The 27,945-nt window shown below is 36.7% G+C and overlaps 1 protein-coding gene across 24 annotated transcripts in view; it reads left to right on the top strand.

Moving 5' to 3' along the window:
• Positions 1 to 27,945, top strand: part of LOC121734284 (casein kinase I) — a 66,529-nt gene that overhangs the window by 31,592 nt on the left and 6,992 nt on the right. For 10 of the 24 annotated variants that reach the window (XM_042124786.1, XM_042124785.1, XM_042124783.1 and 7 more), the window contains 7 exons: positions 6,496 to 6,606; positions 9,183 to 9,346; positions 15,058 to 15,172; positions 20,140 to 20,259; positions 23,904 to 24,052; positions 25,349 to 25,519; positions 27,515 to 27,589. In XM_042124786.1, the coding sequence (XP_041980720.1) occupies positions 6,496 to 6,606; positions 9,183 to 9,346; positions 15,058 to 15,172; positions 20,140 to 20,259; positions 23,904 to 24,052; positions 25,349 to 25,519; positions 27,515 to 27,589 (905 nt within the window). Of the gene's footprint in view, positions 1 to 6,495; positions 6,607 to 8,311; positions 8,464 to 9,182; positions 9,347 to 15,057; positions 15,173 to 20,139; positions 20,260 to 23,903; positions 24,053 to 25,348; positions 25,520 to 27,514; positions 27,590 to 27,945 lie in introns of all 24 variants that reach the window. The other 14 variants (XM_042124796.1, XM_042124804.1, XM_042124801.1 and 11 more) reach the window with 3 other exon arrangements.

The raw sequence follows: 27,945 nt of genomic DNA, 5'->3' as shown, positions 1-27,945 counted from the left end.
CACTTTAATGTATAAATATGTATTGTGTAAATAATTTAAGTCTAATGTCAGTTGTCACTAACTACTGTCAAATGTCATTGTCATTGGAATTGTCAAAGTCAGATTTGTTTTTTTAATTGTCTATAGGTTATGGATACTTGTGTCACATATTGTAAAATAAAAAAAAAATGTACTTACCTTATTGTCACTAATATAATCTTAAAAGGGGAGATGTTACATATAGATAATTGGCAACACTGCTCTTTAGTCTGTAGTCTGTTCGTGTTCTTTGTCTTTTTACTTTTATGTCAAACTGCAATACAAGAAGTCAAGTCGAAGCCTGTCTTTTATTTTAAAACAATCTCCAAGCTCACCATCCTGCACAATACGACATTATCCGTAATTGAAAGACACTTAAAAATAGAAACATCGATGAAAGAATGACTCTGATAGCTTAAAAAATCACCAAGTTATAACAATTCAAATATCTCATAAAAAAGACCTGCCCGAAACGCTCCATACAAAGTGCTACGAAAGTATGACGTCACTCTTTCGTAGTTTGTACGCATCGGGAGAGAACTTTGTTCGACAGGTATATTAAATATTGCGTTTATGAACGTGGTTTCATAACAAAAGTTGCTTTTAATTGCATAATTATCGAATGGTATACAAATATGAAGAAATTTAATTAAAAAAAATTCGACTTCAATATCCAACTTTGAAGGCGCATAACAAAAAAAATACAAATGCTATCAAGCTGAAATTTTGGGAACACTTATTTTTTACCGTGATTTCTTTATTTTATTAACAAAATTCGCTAATCTTTGACCTTGTCATCATCCCTAATAGGGATGTTGCCTTGTATTTGTTTGAACGCAGGCATTTGAATTAGACTTTATAATTATTATTATCGTTGGTGACAGTCGAAAACGACTTCATTAGCAAGGTGCTTTGCCACTTAGACCTAGCAATAGAGTCTTATAACATCTTTGATTTCTAACTTTTCGTTATCGAATTCAATTTGACTAAATGTTTATTTACGATCTGTCGTTTCGAGCGGCCGTCTTAAGACGATTAATATTATGTTTCGTCGTGTCATACCCGAAACATAATTAGAAATCAATAAAAGGCTAACCGAACACTTATCACTTACAGCTAATCTGTTTTCGGTTCTATTTCGGGAAAATCGGTCAAGTGCGTGCTCGGCGCGGGCGTCACGATTTATAGTAGCCGAATTTGGTGGAAACTTCTTCGTAATCTAATTAATATTAAAGTAACACGTACAAGTCGTTGTAGAGTAATTGAGGTGTTCGGATTTATTGAATACTAGCTTTTGCCTGCGGCTTAAAAAACTTGTCACTCAGGAGGTAAGAACACACCAGCTTTCTATCGGTGTTCAAATTTTTGAAATCGGACCAGTTGTTTCAGAGATTACCGCCTCCAAACAAAAAAACAAACTTTAACCTCTTTATTAAATTAGTGTAGACTAGATGACGCCTGCAACTCCGTTGCGCCAAAATTCGTTTATCGCGTGGAGATCGTACATTTTTCCAGGATAAAAGTATCCTATGTCCTTTCCCGAGACTCAGAGTACCTACATACATAATTTCAGTGAAATTAGTTCAGTGGCTTGGGCGGCGTGAAGAGGTAACAAACATACAGACAGACTTTCGCATTTATAATGTTAGCATGGATGACTACTGCATAATATCGTCTAAAGGTTTCGTCACTATGACTGCTTATTAGTCGTCGAACTAATGACAAGATAATAAAGCAACGTTGTAATTTTTAAATTAATGTAGATTTTTTTAACGCTAGACACACATGATTTTCGCTAGCAAGGTGATCCTTGCTGTCTATAAGTAACAAAAACTATTATATTTCGATGAATTGTTTCCAAGTTCTTTATCCGAATTAAATCTAAATCGGTTCAGGGGTTGCGTGAACTGTGAAGTGGTAACAGATACAGCATAGATCTCTTCCCATCTGCAAAGTCAAATGTGAAATCGTTGCAATTCCTAATTATTTTTTCATTATGTAAGCAGTGAGTGCTTTGTCTATGAATGACTTGGCTGGCATGTGGGTCAATAGATTCATTTGTGACACCTCTATGCAGCCCTCAACGGGAACGCTAGGCGAGTGGTTCATTATTGATTTTGCCACTAATTGCCCTTTCAGTTGAGTATTTGAAGAGATTAAAAAAACTACGGTTCAGTGACGTGGGACTCTTACAGCTCCCTTCATATTAGCTTGCCTAATCTTCCACTAGATAACGTCCGCAACTCCGTTTCGTTAAAATGCGTTTATCGCGCGGAAACCGTACATTTTTCGGGATAGAAAGTATCGTATGTCCTTTCCCGGGACTCACAGTATCTTCATACCAAATATCAGCAAAATCGCTCCAACGGTTTGGATGTGAAGATGTAACAGACAGATAGACACACTTTCGCATAATATTAGTATGGATAGTTTGGAGATCGTCATCGAAATCTCTACCATGCAGCTAGGGATTGCAATCCGGCGTCATTTTCAATCCGGCCCGATCCGACCGGATTCGGCCGGATTGATGAAACTAAAAACCGAAAATCATCCTATTTTTGCATTCTAATTCAATAACAAGGCATATATGCTAAGGCATATATATCACTTGTAGCTGATTAATGCAATATTTTCAAAGCGAGATAACCACTCTTTAAAAACTGTAGAGCATGGAATAATATTTTAAATGTCCGTTTAAAATATTATTCCATTACCATTATTCCAACATTACGGCATTATCGCAACATAGTCGGCCTAGCCTAGAAGAATGAGAAGGTTAATTGCACTCTCCCCACCACCTTACGGAGCTGTAGTCAATGGCGAGTTGATATTTAACGATATACATAAATTTTTTGCTCATCATTTAAAAGCGTCACTTACCAAATACTTCTAATAGAGTTGCTGCGGTTCCGTAGTACGGTACCGATAGTTTTTGATAATTTTTGTAGTCAATGAATATAGATTTATGACGTATTTTACACTACTAACAACATCATCTCAGTTACGTTCAAAGGAATTTGAACAAGAAGTTCCTTTGTACTTCTTACGAAAACATTTTTTAGTTGATCGACTATTACTCAATAACTTATGAAGTATTCTTAGCCGTGATAGTTTTCCTTTTAAATTCAGCATATTTCCTACTCTCGTGAATTTTTTCACATTTCCAGAAGCAACCGTTTAGCTGGTATAAGGGGAGGACACTGGACTCTAACGATTTTTTCCACTTTAAAACTTCATATTGCACAAATAGATCCCTTAATCAGAAAATGATCTAAGAATACTCTTAATATTTTTAAAACCTATCCAACGAACACCCCACACGGTCGGGTGGATGCGAAAAAAAAATCATCCCCGCTTCATGTGTACGGGAGGTAACATTAAAATATATATTTTTAAGATTTTACGTACCCCTTTGTTGGAATCATTAATATGTATATTTATGCCAATTTACAGCTTTGTAGGTCCTATATAATATAGTCTCTGAGCAAAACCGCGGGCTGACAGACGGACAGACACACAGACGGATAGACAGACCAAAACTATAACGGTTCATTGTTCACTACAGAACCCTAAAAAAGTGTGAAAAAGCTTATCCAGGGGTAACGCATTTAACGTAACTTATTCATGCAACAACCATATCAGTTTGCCACAAATTAAAGTATATTATTATTTTTAGCAATATTCCACGAAATAAACCCCAACAAAATTTTAGGCTACGGATTTCCGCAAAGTAACGCCTGATTCTATTAACTATTATCCGGTCCCAATACACCGGATCCGGTCTCCGGATCCGGTGTATTGGGACCGGATTCGGTACCCCTAAAATGACGCCGGATCCGGCGAATTTCCGGATCCGGTTTTCCGGATTGCAATCCCTACATGCAGCTAATAGCCAGCTTTCATTTGAAGAAAAACAAGCATTGGCCACAGCTATGGTTGTTTGACAAAGTTTTTCACATGGTACCAGACGAAAATATTGCGATACATTGAAACTGTAGTAATGTCCTCTGATACCCAGATGATTTGATAAGGAAATATGCATCGCGGTAGTTATATTCTTCTTTAAATATTTTCATAATAATATTTGTAAATATTATGAGCTTATAAAGGTTAATAAACTGTGAAACAAATAATCAGCTTCATATTGCGATACATCGAAACTGTGGTAATGTCCTTTGATACCCAGATAGTTTGATAAGGAAATATGCATCGTCGTAGTTATTTTCTTCTTATATTTTCATATAATGTAAATATTATGAGCTAATAAAGGTAATAAACTGTGAAATAAAACCGTTATGAAAACTTTATCTTTTAGCATCTTGTAATATTTAATCTGGGCGCAGATTTTTCATCCTCCTGCGAATTTCTGCAAAAAATAGACATTGAAAATACAGTTAGATAGGTAATCGTCTATCGATCTCAACAAGGCTTACAATTCTAGCACCTAATCATATACTTCAACTCGCTAGTTGAAGATCTTGCTCCGCTGAGCAAGGTCTTCATGGACAAAAATATTATACTTTTTTTTTATGAAATAAGGGGGCAATCGAGCAAACGGGTCATCTGATGGAAAGCAACTTCCGTCGCCCATGGACACTCGCATCAGAAGAGCTGCAGGTGCGTTGCCGGCCTTTTAAGAGGGAATAGGGTAACAGGAGAGGGTAGGGAAGGGAAGGGAATAGGGTAGGGGATCGGGCCTCCGGTAAACTCACTCACTCGGCGAAACAAAGCGCTAGTGCTGTTTCACGCCGGTTTTCTGTGAGAACGTGGTATTTCTCCGGTCGAGCCGGCCCATTCGTGCCGAAGCATGGCTCTCCCACGTATAAATACTTGAGATACCTACTGTTAAATGTTAAATACTTCGTCAGCTTATTGTACCATATTCTTCCAAATAATGTAAATCATTGCTCATAATATTATTATTATAGACTATGTGACGCCCGCAGGCCGCAACTCCGATGTGCCAGAATTCGTATATCGCGCGGAACCGTACATTTTCCGTGATAAAAAATATCCTAGATGTCCTTTCCGGGACTTTATATAGGTATCTTCATCCTAATTTAAAAAAATCGGTTTAGCGGTTTAGGCGTGAAGAGGTATAACAGACAGACACACCTTTATAATATTAGTATGTAGATCTTCATAAAGTCATGTAAGTATATGGTATCTATCTAGGTAAGTGTTATGTAGAGCTAAGGACATCGGGTATTAATTTACTTAATTAACAATGACTTTCAATATATTCATTACATTAACAAATCTTCAGAAACGTTTACCGCTTACATGCTGCCGATGAATTTCCCCGATAAGATAAGAAACAATCGAAGACCTAAAGGAATAGATGAGTCACAAGTATTGTGACGTCATGATTATTGTTATAATGTATTTATTATATCTTCCTTTTTAGGGCGCGTTTATCATAAATAAGGTTGTATGTTATTGTAAATCTGAAATCTGGTTGAAAGTGTTAGGTTGGATAGGGATTTTTTTTTGGAGTCAATAGGAGGAAATAAAATTTGTATGGCTCAGGTCTTCTTTACTCCATAAACGGAGACGGTCTATGGAATAAAGAAGACAACGATTGTAAAATACTCTATAGGTACTTACATAATATTACTGAAAGTGGATGGAGTACTTAATAAAAATAATATCCTTCGTTACGTTTTCCTTCTATCAAGGGATAATATTATATTGTATTGGATAAATAGTTACAAAAATAACAATTGGATATTTGCTTCGGTAAATAGAGCTATTTTCTTGGATCTGTATATCAAGCCATCTGTTTTCATGGCTAGTCTCTAACACTTAAAATTTACGATGTCTAGTTTACTTCCCCGTAATACCGATTTCGTCGATGACAATTCTGTTTTGCCAGACGGAATGATTACTTCCATAAAATTATGTAGATCTGAAAATAAGATTGAGACATACGGACAACGTATGGCGTGACGTACTGATATCATTTCTTACCACGAATATCAACGGAACATTACGTTTTGCTTACAGACCGCAAGTACAAAAACTATTTGTTTAACCATCATTATAATATCAACAACTACCAGAAGACTGATGCTGTATTAAAAATAACGTAGTCACTAGTCATACCTCAGACATAGATCGAGATAAATACTGCATGTGTATGTACTTCGCGTGCCATATCGCGGTCCCAAACGACGAGCAGTGCTCGTCTTTCGAAAGCCTGTTCTTTAGTCTGCTATCGGAATCGGACTTTAATCGGAATTTTAAAAATGCTTAAATGCCTAATTGTGCCGTATTGAGCTGTAGAAATTCGAATAGAAACGTTGGCCTGTGGACACGTTTCTTATCATCGGTACGTCACATTAGGTTGGAAAAAGGTTGCACTCTCGTTTTCTTACAAATGGAGGGACATGCGGTATCTATCTTGATCTATGTCTGTAAGTCATAAGCCTCAATGAGCTCCTACAATCCTTAATAATGTTATTTTCCTTGTTTCAGGCAAAAACCTTTACAACAATGAGCACGTCGCGATCAAAATGGAGCCAATGAAATCAAAGGCTCCACAGTTACATCTAGAGTACCGATTTTACAAGCTACTTGGAACGCACGGTGAGTTTATAAGAAGAATAAATAAATTGTATCTTAGGGTGAAGCCAAACGAGCGTAATACGTGAGTTGTGAGTCGCAGAATTTCTGCCGCGTAAATATTTTTTCATACGAATCATGACACACAAAATTACGCTCGTGTGAATCAAACAGGACTTTTGTATGAAACTGAATGCAGCAGAATTCTGCCGAACCGAAATTCTGCGACTCACAACTCACAAATTACGCTCGTTTGGCTTCGCCCTTATTCTGAATTGGATATACTTACATTGAATACTTAGATATTGGTTCTTAGGAAATTAAAAAATATATATTAAAGGGACCGAACACTGGGTAAATACAGCCTTTAGAGTTATTTAGCTGCAGGTGCTTATTGGAAATTATAACGTAGAAATAGGGGTTTTTACCCCTTGGGTACGGAGCTCTAAAAGGTTAAATAGTGGGTAAGGTCAGTATTTAAAGCCATACTTACTATGGGATATTGAAAAAATTACAAGGCCAAAAAGTTGGTAAAAAACGTAGTCTTTAAAGTCGGCCTGACGAGAAATCTCTCCCCTATCAGTAAAATATCGAGCAATCATTGCTGTCGCTTCGGAATTATTAAGGCTTTCAGCGGCGTTCTCGGAAGCGTCTCCCTCTAAGGGGATTCCCGATTGAATAGTGTTAGTCATCGGTGCCACTTGATATTTTTATTCATCTGCTATAAATAAAATGCACGGGAACTGAAAATCTAGGATTACTTTTTCCTCCTCTTTGGAGCAAACGTAAACTTTGTCCTAAAGTGGAATAGTGCCTCTTTCTAAGGAAACTATCGCAGCAGGTGCCAGGTTAACTTCTGCGTGTTGTATAGTAATTAACTCTGGGAAGTATTACCTACTAATAATCGAAGTAAATATTTTATTGTTTGGAAATTGAGTTCCGGTATGTGTTAACTTTTCAAACGGTCTTCATGATAGTGTAATGTCTAAGGGCCTGTTTCACAACTTTCTGATAAAGTGCCTAATAGGCTATTCACAACTTTTTTTGGCAGATTCTCCATACTTGATCTGTTAATTTAATTGATGGATAGCCTTATCAGGAAGTGGTGAAACAGACCATTCGTATTATCTAATAACTATCGCCTACGGCTGATAAGAACGTAACTTAAAATGGACTCACTTCGCCAACATTAGCATATTCCAGTCGATCATAAAGTAAATGTAGATTAATAATTCGTATTGTCAATATTAGTAATGCTACTTCCTTGCTGGCAAACCTCAACAGTTATGGCGTGCCACGTAACGGCCGAGCTATTAATATAATAATTACATAGTAATTCGCGTCATAATGTACCAAATTGTGTATGTCGGTTAGTGGATTGAAATTTAAATGTATGCAAATCGAGTGCCCCTATTTTAAAACATGGTATTTAAAGTGGGGGCTTTCGTTTTGCAACTGGCGACATTGGGGACTTTTCGTGTTTCCGAATGCTCTATGTAGCACCTCAGTTCTACTAAATTATGCAAGGTTAATGTAGTTTCATCCTTTTCAATCCTGTCAAACGGATTAATAGGCCTGCCGTCATGAAATGACAAAAAAAAGATGTTATAGAATGTTACGTGGACTGGATGAAACAAGGCATGCCGCATGAAGCTGCATTCATGTTGCATAGTAGAAAGATATACAAGTAACTCGTAGTTAGATGGAAACTAACTGACACGTTGATTAGAGGGAATACCAAAAGTGTACCACTTGGGGACGTGCGGGGGCCGCTACAACGCCATGGTCATGGAACTGTTAGGGCCCTCCCTCGAGGACCTCTTCGTGTACTGCAACAGAAACTTCAGACTGAAGACGGTGCTAATGATAGCTATACAATTAGTAAGTGGGGACATTGATGCGTCAGGCGGTAGCTCGCAACTGATATCGAATGCAATGTGGGGCGAACTCCGTGCCCATGACGTTGTAGGTCCATCGCCGCTAGGTCCACATTTGTAGGAACGAAGATACGATACACCAAATAGCTGCAGATGTGGACCCAGCCCAAAGCGTTGCCACATCGAAATTGGCGCAATTTTTAATGTTTGGATGTTTTAAGACAGTTTATGGCGCGTGCAAAAATTTGACCTCCATGTCACGATGAAATGTGTCCAAACATTCGAAATTTAAACGTTGCGTTAAGGTTATTATGGCGCTCCAATAATGCAAGCAAGTAAAAATTCTGCAATTTCAATCCAACATTAATACAGCTTCGATCCAGTCTTGATCAAACAGCAAGAGTATTCTAAGTTGTAGAGCTTGGTCCAATTAGAACATGTTAGACGTTGGTTCGAAATTAGATGAGGAAACCTGTAGTTTATTATACCAAGACTGCATCAAAACTATATTACTGTAAGATTATTCAACAGAATCAGCTCACTTGTATTGCTGCTTAGTTTTAAGTACCTACTGTGGCATTGCTCTCGCGACCACTTTGCCTTTGATATCAGTTGACGTGTAGTTATCAGGTGGTGCGGGAAGCGATGGCGATGCATGCGTTTTGATGTAAGTACTAACATCTTCTTTTGTTTCTTCCTCCTTCTTAACCCTGGATCCCGTAGCCCCCTCGACAGCGGAAGGTATACCCGAGGTATACTACTTCGGCCCCTGCGGTAAATACAATGCATTGGTTATGGAGCTCCTTGGGCCGTCGCTCGAGGACTTGTTCGACCTGTGCGGCAGGCGCTTCTCCCTAAAGACTGTTCTGATGATCGCAATGCAATTGGTAAGTGATACGATTTCTTAAACTGTACTTAATCTTAAGACTCCAACGCAAGGGGCTTGCGTTGGAGTTTTAAGTTTATGTAGCCGATAGGCGAACCTTTGGTTTAGTTGCATTCTATAATTTCCACATCAGAATTTCTAACTTTCAAAGGTCGTCACTACACACCCGCGGAAGCATTTGCTAAAGCACCTGCTAATATAGTGAGGGCAGCAGTTGCATCCTCTAACGTATATAACGGATTCCATCAATTAATCCCACGGGATTTGATGTAAGGCTGCCTTCACATTAAGTCGCGGATAGTGCGGCAGCCGCGCGGCTCGCGACAATGTGAAGGCAGCCGGCATCTCAAGCGCAATGTCGATGCGTTGCTTCAAATGTCATAGATTTTTAATGTTTCCTGTCGAAATTATCGAATGCAGCTCCACTAAAGGCTCTGACCAAAGCGTGAAGATTGGAAAAGTCGAATTTCATGCGATGATTTAGAAATTAAAAGTAACTGCATCAAAACTGCAACGGCTAACAATGTCCAAATGAGTCATGCAATCCACGCGCGTGGGATTTGGACAACAATTAACATGATTACCTCTTGCGTAATTGCTTGATATCAAGACTAGGTACAGCGTGACCATTCTACTAGTAGTCATCGACTTTTGTATGGAAATTATTGAAATGCTTGTAGTCTCTTATAAACTTACTTTTCTTGGAAATGATTGAAATGATCTATGAATTGCCTACAATAATTATATAATTGCCGACCACTATTAGCATGGATATACGCTGTACCCTCAAACCCTGGTTATAAATTAATATAGGTAAGGAACTTCGTTCCAATAATTTATAACCAGGCGGCCAGGGTGTCACTTTAAAAAAAAACAGTTTATTTTGATCACCAACTACTAAAAGTACCTATAAAAAATTACAAGGTTTTATTTAATATTATGTTAATAGAGAATTAAAATAATAGTTTATTAATGTATATTAAATATGTTTAATGAGCGAACAATAAGCTATAAACGTTATTGAATGGCTTAGCGGCACAAGTGATACCATTGTATGAGACGGCCGTGCGAAACGAATGGGAAAGTCGTTTTTTCGCGAATTATGAAATCCTATTTACTCCGGTATGTGTTCAATATGTTTCGTTTTCCATACGATTATGATTTATGATATATCAGCGTATCTAATAATCAGTGCCGTAAATAGCCTTTTTTGCGCCCTGTGCGAGCTTATAACTGCACCCTTGTTTTTTAACTGGCTTCCAAAAAGGAGAAGGTTATTATGTTCGGCGGTAGATTTTTTTACTATATTGAAAAACATCTCTGGGGCGCAGCGGCAAGTACTTATCGGGAGCAATTCAAAAGAATAAGAGTCTGCCTGGTCTGGCCATTCTTGCCCCTATTTACGGCACTGCTAATAATAGTCCTTCTGGTACACTTAGCAAGAAATTAGCACTTCCTTACGGAAGTTAAAGGACTTAAAGGTGCCCATAATTTTTTTGTGTCGAAATTTATCGAAAGGGAACCGTACATTTGCCGGGATTAAAAACTTACATTTTTATGGACTAAACCGAATTACATTTAGATCGATTCAGCGGTTTTACCGACTTCCAAAAAGGAGGAGGTTATACGTTCGGCTGTATGTATCTTTTTTTTTGTATGTTCAACGATAACTCAGCCGTTTGTGATCCGATTTTCAAAATTCTTTTTGTGTTGTATAGGGTTTAACTCGAATTTGGTACCATGTTCACAAAAGTGGTGATCTGATGATGGGATCATGGAGGAATGGAGAGGACTCCTTGAAATTTGTATGGAAACATATAGTGATTTCAATTTTTTATGAAGCATTCGAGGTAAATGCTACCAAAAAGTAAGATTTCGCGCCAGGTTATGCCCTGGATCCGAAGGTACCCAACAGAACTTTTGAATCCTTATAGATACAGGTTCGGGGATTTCGGTGTTGTTTAAACATACGAAGGTGTCTCTTGGTCCAAAGGCACTAAACAGAACTCCTGAACCTTTAAAGATAAAAGTTTTTAAATTGCAGCATCGCTTAGATAACTGCAAGCATTTACCACAATTTCGCTTATAGTAACATAACGTGAATAGTTAACATTCGTTGTGGTTATTTACGCATAAAGCCTTATCTTGTAGATAACTAAAAAGAGTGAAATTATTATTTTTAACAAAAAATTAAAACTGACTTCCAAGGTTAAAACAATAATAATATGAACTAAAAAGTATTAAATAACTCTTACTCTATAATAGTGCCTTTTTCAGAATTCGTCTAAATCTCAACTATTTCTGTACATACTAAAGTCTTCATTACTTTGAAGTCGGTATCAGTCCCAAAAGCTTCAGGTATTCTGACATTAACTGAAGTCACGATAAAATTAGCTGGTACCGACTTCAAATAAATATTTTTGTTCAAATTCAATCTCAAATATTTCTGTACATACTACAGTCTTCAGACTGTAGTATGTACAGAAATATTTGAGATTTAGACGAATTCTGAAAAAGGCACTATTATAGAGTAAGAGTTATTTAATACTTTTTAGTTCATATTATTATTGTTTTTACCTTGGAAGTCGGTTTTAATTTTTTGTTAAAAATAATAATAGTGTAAAGACTAAAGATGTAACAGACAGATAGACGCACTTTCGCAATTAATAATGTTAGTATAGAATTATGGATGATTCCTAACCGTATTTACTTATTAATACTCAAAATTAGAGCCCTCTTATTTTGAGTATTAATTGAGGTTTATGATGCCTTACAAAAATATGACAAAGACAGCGTATGCCATTTAATTAAAGTTTTAATTTTGTAAACCACTGTTTTAAACACTAAATTATGAGTTTGTTGACGTCACTGTATATTCCTAAACTCGCGAAAAAATTCCGCCGTTATAGAGCTAACTAATTGCGGTAATAGATTTTATAAAAGCAATAACAGTTTGAGCTCCGCAATCTAGCTGTGGTTTGAATTGCAGGAATAAAGAAAACAAACTTTTCTCTACCATTTTATAATAGTTTCTTGAGACGAGAAAAGGACCAGAAAGAATGAAGCAGATTTGTAATTGTTTTGTATCTTATTGAAGTTTAATTGTATCTAATGAAGTATATATGAAAGGCATTAAAGGGCCAGTTTGCTAAGAAACGAGACAAGTGACTTTTATTGGATGCGGTAATCCAGTAGCTTAGAGTGTGTCTCTTGTACATTCTCTCGGGGGTCATGGGTTCGATTCCCGCGTTGAACTCGCCACTCACTCTGACATTGGCAACTCACCAAGGAGCCATTTTCAAAAAGAAGAACATGTTATTTCCAAGTTTGGTTAGGACAAAGCAGGCTGATCACCTGATTGTCCGACAAGGAAGATGATCCATGCGTCGGATGGGCATGTAAAAAGTCGGTCCTGTGCCTGATCTCTCGCCAGTCCAGTCGTGTCGGTCGTCCGTCCCAGTTGACAGTAGAGGAATAGGGAGAGCTCTTGTATACTTACTACACACTAGCCAGCTTTCAATAAAACCGGCCACCGTCACCGAAACCGATGTGGCAGTTATATCAATGCTAAGGATCGCCTCATTTCGCCTCGTTTCATTGTGAACTGACCTTAAATTGCAACTGTCATTATATTATCGTGTCACACTTCACAGACACAAGAATTAATAGAATCGTACTGGACGTGTTCAATTGATATATTTTATCTTCATTGTACGCGGCTTATTACCCAAGTTCGAGGTTGCGAAGCCCTTCTAAGTGGAGATTTAAATAGCATAGTATGTTACATAATATACATACACAATACACATACTATACTACTATAATTACATATATACGAAGTTCTACATATTATACCGGTGGATTTTGATTAGGGGTCAATTCAGACAGCAACGCGAAGCGTAGATGAATTTCTAAATATTATGTACTGAATTGACAGATTTCAATTGCGTGAGACGTCATGTAAATCTGTCAAATCCACAAATTTAGAAATGCATTTATGCGTCGCGTTGCGGTGTGAATTCACCCTTAAACGTTTTTCCATATTAATTACACCAGATACTAAGTAATTTATGTGTTGATTAAATATCCGTGTTTCTAAAAAGTCGGACATCGACCTGTTTTTTGTCCTTCTTGCTCGTGACGTCGCACACTCGCGTGACCATGAAGGACGTGGAATAACACAGAAGTGACAGAGACGGATAATAATATTAGGTCAACGACATTGCTCTTAACCGACTACAGGATTCTGTACACCTGCAATAGGGCGCGAGCACTCATTTGCGTGATTTTAGATATGTCTTGAAGTAGCAAAACAATGCACTACGCGATACTGCATTGTTTTGCTAATACACACAAGCGTATAACTTGTCTGTTGAGCGAGATTTAGTCTGAGTCTATCTATTTTTTTTTATTGAATTTAAACAGGTTTTCGTCTTTATTAGCTTAATGATATACAGTTAAATCACACTAAACAGTAAATATACAAATTGTACAATTATTTTGAATATCCATACTAATATTATAAATGCGAAAGTGTGTCTGTCTGTCTGTCTGTCTGTTATCTCTTCATGCTCCAACTGCTGAACCGGTTTTGCTGAAATTTGGCATGGAGATACTTTGAGTTCCGGGAAAGGACATAGGATACTTTTTGTCCCAGAAAAATGTACGGTTCCCGCGCGATAAACGAGTTTTGGCGCAACTGAGTTGCGGGCGTCATCTAGTAAGTAATATTGATTAATTTATGAATGTACGCTGCATAGTATTGCATTCAACTTCCTTTCAACCTAGTAACCTTGTGATGTACGAGACAATTGACCGACAGGTCATCTCGTCTCCTTATTAATTATTACTACTTAGATGACGCGCGCAACTGCATTGCGCCAAAATTTGTTTATCACGAGGAACCGTACATTTTTCCGGGATAAAAGTAACCTATGTCCTTTCTCGGGACTCAATTAAGTGGCCCCATACCAAATTTCAGCAGAATTAATTCAGCGGTTTGGGCGTGAAGAGGTTACAGACAGACAGACAAACAGACACGCTTTCGGATTTCTTCGTTCGCAAACTACCACATAAAAATCCAGTATGATATCCAGATTTCAGGGGTCCCATTCTCAATGACTCGAAATTTGCATATCCGCGCGTGATAACCACGCGATAAGTTTCCGAAACGGATTTGTAGAACTGCAAAAATCGGACCACTTATCAATCTTTTAAGATTTTAATCAAAGGACATTAAATTTATAAAATGAGTGTACACTTGTTTAAATTACGAATGACTTAATATATTTTATTTTTATGCTAAGTAGTTGCAATTTATATCTGTTACACTTTTATTTATTTAAAAAATTTTCTCATTTGTTTTCAATTATCGCATCAAGAAGAACAAAAGAGATACTTAATAAACTGTGAATAATGAAATTATTGTGCAGAATTAATTGTCCGTTCTTGAGTAGTTGCCAGTTGGTGATCAAATAACTTTTTGTAAGATAAATGAGCCATGTTTTTTTAGAAAATAATTTAATTAAGTGCTCTAGAAGTAGTTAATTACTTGCTGCGTTTCTTATTAAGCATAATATCCTGGAGCTTAATCCTCCTACCTCGAATCTGCGGGACAGAAAATCGTTACGAGGTTCGAGGTACCAGAATTGGACCCCTCTGTTTATTTGTAAGTAAATTATAGGTATTATAATATATTTGTTATATTTTCAGTTACATCGTATCGAGTACGTGCATACGCGACATCTCATATACCGCGACGTAAAGCCAGAGAATTTTTTAATAGGTAGAACAGCAACTAAAAGGGAAAAAATCATACACATCATTGGTAAGTTTGATTATTATTTACTAGATTAACGGCCATTCCCAATATTTGATCTATCTCTGGTTTTGCCCTACTAGAGATAGGAATAGCTCTCAATTGACATAAAATATATGTCTCTAATGTCTAATGTGAACTATTCCTATCTCTAGTAGGGCAAAACCAGAGATAGATCAAATATTGGGAACGGCCGTAAGGGTGATACAGTTCACCACTTCCTGACATTAAGGATACGGATAGGCTATCCACAACTTATTTGACAGATATTTCATACTTTATCTGTCAGGTAATTTGTGAATAGCCTATCCGGAACATATCAGTTAGTGGTGAAACAGGCACTAAGATATAATATATACTAAAATAGACAATACAAATCCATATTTATGACAACCTAGGTACGCGTTTTCACCCTCTACATTTTCTTGATTTATTCCGTTTTCAACAACCTAGATCTTCAGCGTAAAGTTATAGGGGTGAGAGTGGATACTGGTAAACTTTAGACAGATCTAAGAATATAGATATTAAATACCCTCCTAAAATATGGAAGAGGACCGTCCATATGTCTTAATATCCTGCACCGGCTACATTTTGCTTTGATTTATTCCATATCAAAAATGTTCTGCGCCTATAGGACTTTTTAAGTTAAAAATACAATTTTACCAATATAAAAATGTGAATAGCCGATAGTTATTTCACCTTGTCATAACAAAGTCGTTCGTACCGCGACTCGCGACTCGCTAGTAATTACCGTACTTTCCCGTCTGCCGGCTGCGCTCGCGCCACTGCACTGTCACGAACTGACATCTCCATACAAACGCACTATAAACATAGGTATTTAGGTAATTATGCTGTATATGTATACTACTAGATGACGCCCGCAACTCCGTTGCGCCAAAATTAGTTTATCGGGCGTACGTTTTTCCGGGATGAAAAGTATCCTATGTCCTTTCCCGGGACTCAAAGTATCTCCATACCAAATTTCAGCAAAATCGGTTCAGCTGTTAGGGCGTAAAGATATTACAGACAGACAGACTGACAGAAAGACAGACAGACACACTTTCGCATTATTAGTATAATAATATTAGTATGGGTACTTAATACAATTGGCTGGTGATTGTAGTGTAGTTAACATTTGGTTGAGTGGAGGTTGTGGGGGCATTTTCACGAATCAATAGCCTCTCGGCCTTGGTAATCCCATTATGCACTGCAGACGTTAGCGGTGGCCTCAAACGACTTGCCACTTTCCTTGCCTATTGTTACAACTTACAACACAGTTTAGATTAAATACTAATTGTTGAATAAATAATTGAAGAGACCTCTTATGCCCGGTTTTTGAGGGTTTTAAAAGGGGTTTATATTATGTTTACTAGCGTTAGTTGGTTGATTTGTTTACGCGAGCCACATAAGCGCTAGGGAATATATTATAAAATTTTGCCAAAAAATATCCACAGCCGAACATATAACCGCCTCCTTTTTGGAAGTCGGTTAAAAAATCTCTAAAACCACATTCCAGTCCCTTTAATAAAAAAAACAGGACAAAAAGGCAGCTCTTCTATATCGATTTTGTTTCCGTAGCACACAAAAAGTATTGGACAGATTTTAATAATATTATTTTCGTCATTACAATAATTCTACATTAATCCTTTATCATACTTAAAGGACTTTATTTTTCATCATCACAAATAGTACCTAGATGATAAAGTTATCATTCAACGAAGTACTAAGCAAAGCTATCTAATAAATAAAATTAACTGGGGTTAACTGATCATTAGATTGTTATTTGCTAAATAGTTATTACAAAAAATGTGTTACGTTTCTCTCTACATTTCTTATTTGCATATTACTGCGGTCTGCGTCAGCTAAAGATGACTGAAGAGTCTAGAAACTCAGACAGACATTGTGAAGATTAGTTTGGTCCCATTATTCATTTGTTTACGTCGATGACAGATGTTGAAGAGTGGAGGTTAGACGGAGCCATTGTATGTAAAACATTGCCATTTTCCTCGGTTTTAATGTTAATCATCATGAGCAAGGAAAAGGAAATTATTTCCTTTTTTCTCTTGACCATGAATGAAGTTAATACTAAAGAAACTGTTTAATTATCTGAAATATCATATATCTTGTCTCCTCAATTTTAAAACAGGTACCATATTATATATGGCAAAAAAGATGCTATGCTATAAGAATATACTTTGGAATGTAAGTATTAAAAGTTAAAACGTAAAACAAACTATCATAGTATAACTAATATTTATCTCAGGACAAAATTTTGCAACCAATTCGTTCATCGATTACATTTTTCCGCGATAGGAAAGAATCCCGGGACATATGCAGTATGTCATAAAAATCAGTTCTGTGGTTTAAGCGTGAAAATGTTTTTGACGTGGGAGTGGGCCGGCTCGACCGAAGAAATACCACACTCTCACAGAAAACCGGCGTGAAACAGCGCTTGCGCTGTGTTTCGCCGAGTGAGTGAGTTTACCGCAGGCCCAGGCCGTCAACGCACCTGCAGCTCTTCTGATGCTGCGAGTGTCCATGGACGACGGAAGTTGCTGTCCATCAGCTTATTTCATAAAAAAAAAAGACAGCTACACTTCCGCATTCATAATGTTAGTATGGATATTCCTATGGATTTAACTGAAATGCGAATGCAATTTAGTGTCACTATGGTGACAAACGCGGTGCAAGTTGTGAGTAAGTGGGCCGCGGGCGACACTATCTGAGCTGTCGATCGGTTCCGGCACTGTGATGTAAGGAGTATCTAGCTTTATAGATACGAGGACTGCATAGAAAAAGAACTAAGGAATGAGGATCATTATTTAATTCCCATGATTATGTATCAAAAACTACACTATGCTTTTTGAGCAAACGTCATCATAAGGTAGTTACTAAGTCTTTACTTACATTGTTTGTATATTAATTACTTAGTTTGTAAATATAAAATCTTTGAATCTTGAAAATATGCGAAACAAGATGTCTGCAACTTAGTTGCGCTATAATTCGTTTCGCCTTTTGAGGGACTCCAAGCATATCCAGACCTAAATTTCATCAAAATCTGTTCATTGTGTGAAGTGGAACGGCTCAAGCAGAAAAACAGCACATTTACATTAAGTTAGGTTAGTCCTATAGGATCAGGTCACAATAACGCGACGCGACGCTTTCGCAAAGCTATTTTAAAATCTACATCAATTATTATTGCCGCGTCGCGTTTTATTTCGGTTGCGAGTCACCCTAAAGTTTTACTTGGAATCTAAAAAGTAATAACTATTTCAACCACAGTGACCAGCGAACAATACGTTAGTCACACGCCGGAAGCTGTCAAGTCGAAAATTCTGCAATATGAATGCTAATGTGTGGTGTTCTCCAAAAATAATTACGCTTACCCAACAGTATGTCGGGTAATGGCGCAATCACAACCGAGTAATTTAATCCTCCAAGTGATTTGTGGTTGAAACGTATATTGGAGTATATCCACGTTGGCCTAAGATGGACAAGCGAGTACGAACGTGTAGAAAGGAATATTTGTCTATGTTAGCCTCTCCCAACGTTGGTTCATGATAATTTTTTTTTATAGAATCATTACGACGTGTGGAAAAACATATTAATCTAACAGTCCCTCCATAAGCATTATATTATATTGATAATGGAAATAGACTATTCATTCTGTGGGATATGCTTGGGCGTTTCAAAGGAAGATCCTTCGACCGAGCAAGACAGCATGCTTGGTCAAGCCGAAGCCTCGCTGACGTCATTTCAGACGTTGTGTATGAATTGCCAATCACAAAAATTTCGATTTCGCGATGTAGGATTCTGCGCGGTTTGGCCTGTTACAATCTTATACATAGGTAATCATGGTGGCCATGGTTATTATACATTAATAGTTCCAACGTGTAAAGGGACCTCGACGCTATTACAGAGAACAGAATGAGAGCATTTCGTCCCAAAACCACTCGTCCCATTGTAACGTGGCCGCGTGGGACGTAACACTGGACTGGTACGAGACGTCTTATCCGCTCGATTTGATTTACAAATACGGTTACAAAATGGATCAGAAGTAATGTAAATGATGTAGTCTAAATATGGATTTGTGTTTGTCTATATTTCAATTTTAGAATATGGGTATATACTTTGATTTTGTTTTATGATAATAGGGATATTACGCAAAGGTTGGAGCAGAGGGTGCTACGAAGTACTAGCACCACTGACCTCCATTATACAAGTACGCTGCACCAAGGATACCCTTTAAAATGACAGCTATTTTTTGTGCCTATTTGAAGCGGAATCAGCGCCCCCAATGCGGGGGAAAATAACTAAATCTGACGTAAAAATGACGTTTGAAAGTCGCCATATTGGCGCTGATTGCAGTAGTAGAAGTACTTGTAACTAATACTAGTGATGACAACCAATAGCGATTAAGCGGCCATTTGCAAGTTACGTCAGATTTAGTTCTCTTCCCCCGCATTGGGGGCGCTGATTCCGCTTCAAATTTGCACAATTAACAGCTGGGTATACAGCTCCAGCGTACTTGTATTAATGGAGGTCAGTGACTAGCACATAATATGCTGGTGCTGCATTTTAGCGTCAAAACATGGTAGTAATATAATATTCCTATTATTATTTAACAGCTTGATAAAACTTTTTCTGTTGAAAGACTTTAAAACATGAATATAGTCCTAAATAAAAGATACTATTAGTCCTGAAAAAAGTATATTTATTTAAGTCTCAAAACGGAATTATGTATTATAATCTGAAATAAAATATGTTATGTATTATAGAAGGATATATTAAAATGAGTGTTTTTGGATGACATAACTATTCAATAACGATTTGTCCCTAATAATTATTCTATGTTTAATAACAATTCGTGGAAAACCCAGAAAATCGTTTTAGTATACCAAATTTCAATTTACCTCGTATTTTTGTTTACAAATTACACAATCATTGTTGTTTAATGGTATGTTTGTATGTTTCAGATTTCGGTTTGGCCAAAGAATATATAGACTTAGAGACAAACAAACATATCCCATATCGGGAGCACAAGTCGCTCACCGGGACTGCAAGATATATGTCAATAAATACACATTTAGGAAAAGGTACGTATTATATCACTAATATCATAAAAGGATAAGTTCATCCTTCAAGTTAGAGGTGATCGCACATTTGTCCGCACCGTACGCGCCGCAAGCGCCCTATCCCAGAATTCGTTGTATGAAACGACGTCACGAAATGCGGACAAATGCGCGATCAGCTTTAGGCTATTATATTATGATAAAGGAGATAGTGCATCCTCCATACAATTTTGACCCAGATATGTGCTGGTTTCTCAGAGAAATTTGAGCACTTTTGCTAAGGCCTTAGCTTTAGGGTGAAAAATCTCTTAGTTCAATGGTTTTATTATTAATAGTAAATACTTTAAAGCCCTTATAAATGTTTACATAGCGATATTGCATTTGTTGCTGGCCTTATTTTTAACAGACATTTTCAATGTAACAGACAAAAATAATAGTAAAAAGTTATTTGCGGTGTATTTTTATTAGTAAGATGGGTCGGTCAATTATGTGCTTGTTGGGGCCCCTAAATAAAAAAAAACAGATCTGACTTAAGTATTTTTAATGGTGGGTAAGTATATTTTTATTCAGGGCACTATTATTTTGCCCCATAAAAGTTATTAACAAACACTGCGGCAGGAGTCAGGGCGAGAGTCGAGACGATAATATAACGAGTGAACTTTTAATGGGGTGAGGTGTAACAGGATAACAGAGTATTGGTAGAATATAGCTTTATAGATTCGCAGATTTATATTAAATGTTCAACATAGTATTTTTTAGACTCGGTTAGATGAAATATCATTGTATAAAATAGAATTTCCTAAAATGGCAAGCAAAGTTTAAGAAGTAAACATTTAAACTGGAGTCATTTTTAGGGTTCCGTACCCAAAGGGTAAAAACGGGACTCTATTACTAAGACTTCGTTGTCTGTCCGTCTGTCTGTATGTCTCCAGGCTGTAACTCAAGAACGGTAATAGGTAGAGAGTTGAAATTTTTACAGATTGTGTATATCTGTTGGCGCTATAACAACAAATACTGAAAGCAAAATAAAATTAATATTTAAGGGGGGCTCCCATACAACAAACGTGATTTTTTTTTGGCCTTTTTTGCTCTTTTTATCAATAAAAGCCACAGGTAGGTACTTGAATTTTTCACACAATCCTTAGTTTTATGTGTACTTTAATATTTAAAAATAATATTTAAATAAAATAATAATTTAATCCCATACAAAAAACACTAATTTTGGCCTAATTTTGCTCTATAATGGTACGGAATCCTTCGTGCGCGTGTCCGACTCGCACTTGGCCGATTATTTCTTAAAATACAAAACTACTATATTATAATCTAAATATTATACGCACTATATTGTATGATACTAGCTGTCCCGGCAAACGTTCTTTTGCCATATAAATAATTTTTTGGTATGAAAAATAGATGTTGGCCGATTCTCAGACCTACTCAATATGCTCACAGAATTTCGTGAGAATCGGTCAAGCCGTTTCGGAGGAGTACGGGAACGAACATTGTGACACGAGAATTTTATATATAAGATATAATATTACGCAGCTTATAACTATTCAAGTTTTACCGTCTTAGCCTGCCGTATCACTTTTGTAATATGCCAGACAGAGACAAGGAGAACTTTTAAAATAGTTTTTCACTGCGTAAATGTTTTATTAGTAAGACGGGCAGTCAGTATATTATCTTGAAATAATAATAAATGACTTAGTTGTGAATCCGTATGGAAAGTAAATTATATTGTATCTTTAATCTTAATCTCAGTATAACGGAATATCGCGTGATACAACGATACACGTCATACAACAAATACTAAAGATAAAGTAGATGTGTTTTACAACATAACGTTATTCATTATGTGTTAATTTTATCATAAAGAAACTACGAATAATAAAAACTAAGGAAAAGTAACGCCGTCAAAAAACATGCACCACAATACTTGTCAAAAAAGTGTACCTTAGGTACACATTTCAATACATTTGCAATATTTAGGTGACCTTGAGCGGTACTAGACTGACGTTACATGACAGATCAAAAGGAACCAAATTTAAAACGGTAATAGTATGGGAGTTACGATTCCTTAGTTTTTATTATTCGTAGTAAAGAAACATATTTCGGCTCGAATTGGAAAAATTTACCGCTAGATACCAGAGCCGTATAGAAAACCAGAAAAAAATCTAAAACACACACAGAAATGATTGAAAATGTATTGTATTAAAGATTCGGTTCCATAAAAAAACGCTAATTGATCCAAAGCCGATAGTGGGCAAGATCTAGGCTATCTAAGGTCGTTCTAAATACGAGTCCATTGTGGGCAGTGTTTATTACGGGGGCGTACAGATCTTTATCGTGACCTAGTCGTTGTGATGACATACATCAGGACTTTTGAACTTTGTGGGCCAAGACTAGAACAGATTCTTTAGTCCTTGGAGTTAGGGTGTATTGAATAATTAAGTAATTTATTCTAAAGCGAATAAAGCAATACAAAATCTAAAATAAATATTATAGAGCACTGAGTCACTGACCAAATGACAGTAAAAATAAAATAAAAAACTGTTAATGTTTAGTAGGTATATTGTTATAAGGCAACATAGCTGAAGAAATTTTAAATAATCGGCCATGTGCGAGTCGGACGAAGGGTTCCAATTTCCATACCGCTATAGAATTTCGTACCGTTAAAGAGCAAAAATAGTTTTTTTTTTGTATGAAAGCCCTCTTAAATCTTCATTTTAATTTAATGTTACTATTAAAGTGCACACTAGCTATTTGACCGAGCTTTGCTCGGTATTCGATAAAACACGAATAAAATGACATTTTCTAAAGATGATTCCTAGCTAAATCGATTTATCGCCCCCGAAACCCCATATACATACATATAATATGAAAATCGTTGGAGCCGATTCCGAGATTCCAATTATATATATACAAGAATTGCTCGTTTAAAGATATAAGATACAACTAAGCCAAAGAAAAAGGAATGGGGTGGTATCATAATAAAACTTATTACATAAGACATGGCAATAAATACATGCAAATGGTAGGACAATAAAAATCTTGTGTAATGAATCTTAGCGAACATTGGAATATTAACATAAAATGTCAAGTTCAAGATTTGAATAAAGCTATTGACCTCATAACCAGTATCTTTTAAAAATATAATATTATAATATCGCAAATGATGTAACAAATATTTTAATACTTTCACGTTATCAAATCTTAATATTGTCTTGTTAGATATTTGTCTAAATGAGTTTTTTTTAACTGAGTTAGGTTTGCAGTAACTTCGTGAAAATCTCAAATTAATAAAGAGTGTTTCTAAAGTTTTTGACTGTACTTAATCTTTTCACTCCTGCTTTTTACAACTTTTTACTGACGTCAAAACATTAACCATTCAACAACATCGTTGATTAGATACACTCCTGTTATTTTAACTAAAAATCGGGCATGAGTTGTGTTCACATTAACCATTGACCTTTATAATTTCTACCATGAACATTCATATTAACCATGAAAGTCAATTTGCAATTGGGTTTCAATGCATTAAAGTTGTTAGAAAATTCAAATTTCCGTAACATGCCTCAAATAATATATTGTTTAAAATAATAGTAAGTACCATTATAAACAATATTATACATAAGATAATAAATAATATTTTTGTATGTCTGTTTCAGAACAATCTAGACGAGACGACTTAGAAGCGCTGGGGCACATGTTCATGTATTTTTTACGCGGTTCCTTGCCCTGGCAGGGTCTGAAAGCTGATACTCTCAAAGAAAGATACCAAAAAATCGGCGATACCAAACGAGCTACACCGATTGAGGTGAGACTTACATTGATGTCGAAATTAAGAACATAGGAACGTCTTCAACAACACTGCTACAGCTAAAATGTTTATGTCGATCAATAAAGAGGCGGATTTCCGTTGTGGTGGTTGATTTTGCTCTAAAAGCGTAGTAGCCACTTTGGTGCCTTTGCAAAGCACCAACGCCACGACCTGTGAAAAAGCGATAGAACGAGATGCAACATCACGCTGGCGTTTAAGGTGACGCCGCGTTAAAGTAAAAAAACGTGTTGGTTACTTTTTAGATTGCTTGTTTTCCGGCCGGGCCGGCCTCTCATAGAAAACAAGCAACGGAACAGCAAAAAATGGAAAGGGCGTAGCGACAAAATTGTTTTTGTCGCGTAATTTAAAAACCATAAATACATTTCATATAAACTATGGGCAAATTAAAGTGTATGCTTGAACCAATCTATGTACAAATTTTGGAAGCTTAAATCACTCTCCTCTGTTGGCAAAATAGGAATCCCTTTTTTTACAGAGGTCTTTTTGATTGATTATTCTGTATTATAAAAGTTGACCAATCGTGTTATGCTATGGGTAGTTCAAAGACAAAGACATGATGAATACTGACAATGAACTATAATTCTTAGCTTTAGTAATTGCTGAGAAAAATCGATATCGCTACAGTCAAATTATCAAGGCGTCGCCTTAATATTATGAGACTTAAAATCTGTCAAATGCTTTTTCGCGTTTCGCGGCTTCACTTCTCCGATTCTCTATTCTTCATAACTGATAACGTTATCAATTCCCAAATGAAAGATAGTAGATCTCTCATCCACTTGTTCATGGTTCTCTTCAACGAGAGAACAGCCTTATGCTGCGGCCGCACATGCGTAGTGCTTCGTGCTTAATACGATATCATTGGACGATCTGCGTCTATCGTCCAATGGTATCGTCTCAGCATGAAGCTTCGTACGATAGACGACTGTGCGGCCGCGGCATAAAGCATATACTACCAATACGACCTCTGTAGCTCAATTGGTTGAGTGTGTGGCAGCTCAAGCCGGGGGTCGTAGGTTCGAATCCCGCCGACGGAATAGTATAAAAGTATTAAATATATTTCCGTTGTCTGGTACCTGTAACACAAGTCCTTCAGGTACTTAGCACGGGCCCAGACTGACGTGGTGTGAAGCGTCCATAGATATTATTATATAATACGTACGCACTTGTATCAAAACATATTATGGACGTCACTGTCCAGTACACTGAGTTGCATTTCAAAACTTACGCTTTATACACTTTTATGACGTCATCAATTTCCACATATCGTTCCAGGCGCTATGCGAGGGCCACCCGGAGGAGCTGGCGACGTACCTGCGCTATGTCCGCCGGCTCGACTTCTTCGAGACGCCCGACTACGACCAGTTGCGCCGCATGTTCCGCGACCTGTTCGACCGCCGCGGCTACGTCGACGACGGCGAGTTCGACTGGAGCGGCAAGACCATGGTGAGGGCCGATTGTCTCGCTCTCGCGTAGGCGGAGCGGTATATCTGTCTCGATCTCGCGTAGCAGAAACAGTATATCTGTCTCGCTCTAGTGTCGTCATAAATCGGGACCGATGTATCTCGTTCTCTCGTGGTGCTATCGTAAAAAGGGACGCATGTCTCCCGACCTGTTCGATTTCGACTGGATCGGCAAGACCGCGATGAGGGATTGCTGTCTCGCTCTCGCGTAGAGGGACTCATGTGTCTGTCACGCTCTAATGTATGATCGCTGATGTTTCTGTCTCGCTTTGATGTGCTTTAGAGAGGCGCATGCTTTACGGCCGCGGATATATCTGTCTCGTTCTAAAGTATCTCGCCACGGGCGTCACGCGCACACCCAGTATATTCGCGTTACGCTTTTACTATTATATACAAGGTACAAAACATTTTTAACGCTTAATATATTGTATATTATGTACTGATAAAAAACTAAATATGTACCCCCTTACTAATAAACGCTGTATAAGCTTTGAATAGTTATACAGTGTTTTGTCTTTTTCTATCCATTAAAAAATGTCACTTGTGTGACAGGAACAAAACACTGTATAACTATTCAAAGTTTATACAACGTTTTATAGAAAAGGGGGTAATGTTTTGACTATGTCTTGAATTGCCGAAAACCATACATGTTACTTTTGTACTACTCTGTTGATTTTGTACTTTGTGTAGATGCGTCAACGCTTTGAGACTTTTTGATATTTATAGGACGATTATGTGATAGGATATTTAAATATGTCTTTATATGTCTTTTTTTAGTTAATAAAGTTGTTTAAACAATTTCTGAATAATTCTATTTTTCGTTGCAAAATATTCTCGTCTTTACATACAGCACACGCTTTTTATTAACTTGCTATGACTTGGACTGAAGTAGAATTATATACCTTTTTTTTTCTTTACTATGATTTTGCTGGAAATAACCAAGCTAACGTGACGTTTTCGATTAACCTAGTATCTATTACAATTTTTAATTCATGAAATGAATATTTTCAGAAAATTTAGTAATAAAAATTTCATAAATCGGAAACGTTGCGATATTTTGATTTTCTTAATATAACTTTTAGCTTTAATGCAATATGAAGGTGGTTAAACACTGCTTACTGTTATACTTGTTATTGGTTTGTAAATATAATTACTGATCATCGTTTATTTGTCTTTTCTTGTAATTTTGTAGCTTTTTGTAAATATTTTTTGCAGCACCGTTTATATTCTCTTTGAAAATGCTTAGGATTTAAGATGGGAATTTTTCTGTAGTCATTTTAAGTAGAGAACGTCTATAATATATAACATTTTTTTTTTGTTATTGATACTTTGGACAAATTTTAAGTTTTTTGAACTAATGTGTTTTTGCACGTTTGACTTGTCACAATCTTTACATTATTTTCTGAACACGTCAAATTGCCAGTTTCTTTAACTCTTTTTGCTATTTATTTGGAATACCTATTTGCTTATTTTAATTTTATTTTGATTTAAGTTAATAAAGGAAGTTTTACAATGAAGATGTATGTGAAGACCTGTATAGAAACGACAGGTAAATGATGCTTTATGCTCCGAACAAACGATACTAAATTAAGGTATTACTTTCTCTTGGACGTACAAACACGACTAATATTTTCACTGTCCGTAAAATGACTGAATGAAGGTCGAACGAACTCATTTCTACCAAAATCTGTCACTTTGTCTATTTCACTTGCGCTCGAATATCATATTATTGCTTTAGTCCGATCGCAGGACATATTTAATTTTTTCCAACAATGTATCTTTCTGAGCTGTATAATATTTTTTTCGGGTCCGTGTAAAAAGAATACAAGTAAACAATGTGTTAACAAACCTTTCATTTTACCGACTCCGATAATAATAATTAGTTGTTTCCTTTGCAATTTAACACAAGTCAATATCAAACCTTAGCATTGAGTATCGTGTGTTCGCCGCCTTACCGTGCTTTGCATGTTGCATGCAGCCCGCCAATATGCACGTGATGAGAGTCTTACGCAACGCGCCCCCCTCCAATATCGTTAAAAATAAATCCGATAAGGTCAGTGGATAGCTAATTGACTTACCTGTAGTCCGGCCGGCTAAGTGTAGCTTAGTGTAAGAATGTGTAAGTCTTCGAAAGAAGTTTTATATGATGTTTTGAGGTTAGGCCGTTTGTTCACCATTCTCATCCTTGGATTACTAAGAACTTGCCAAGAATCGGCATCTTGTAAATTAGTATTGCAATCTATGGGATTCCTTGGATGAAGGTGGTTAAATAAATGGTTTTAGGCTAGATGCAAACGGGCTTCCATTGTTCACTGCTCCAATATTTAATGTGGAAGATGCACGTTTGTGTCAAGCTGTAGAATGTATTTAAAATAAAATGTATAATTAATTGTAGTTTTGTAGGTAGAG

This window comes from Aricia agestis, chromosome 15 (genome assembly GCF_905147365.1).
Source record: "Aricia agestis chromosome 15, ilAriAges1.1, whole genome shotgun sequence".
Taxonomy (NCBI): Eukaryota; Metazoa; Arthropoda; class Insecta; order Lepidoptera; family Lycaenidae; genus Aricia; species Aricia agestis.
Note: the sequence above shows the minus strand (reverse complement) of the source record. Positions and strands in the feature narration are given on the sequence as shown.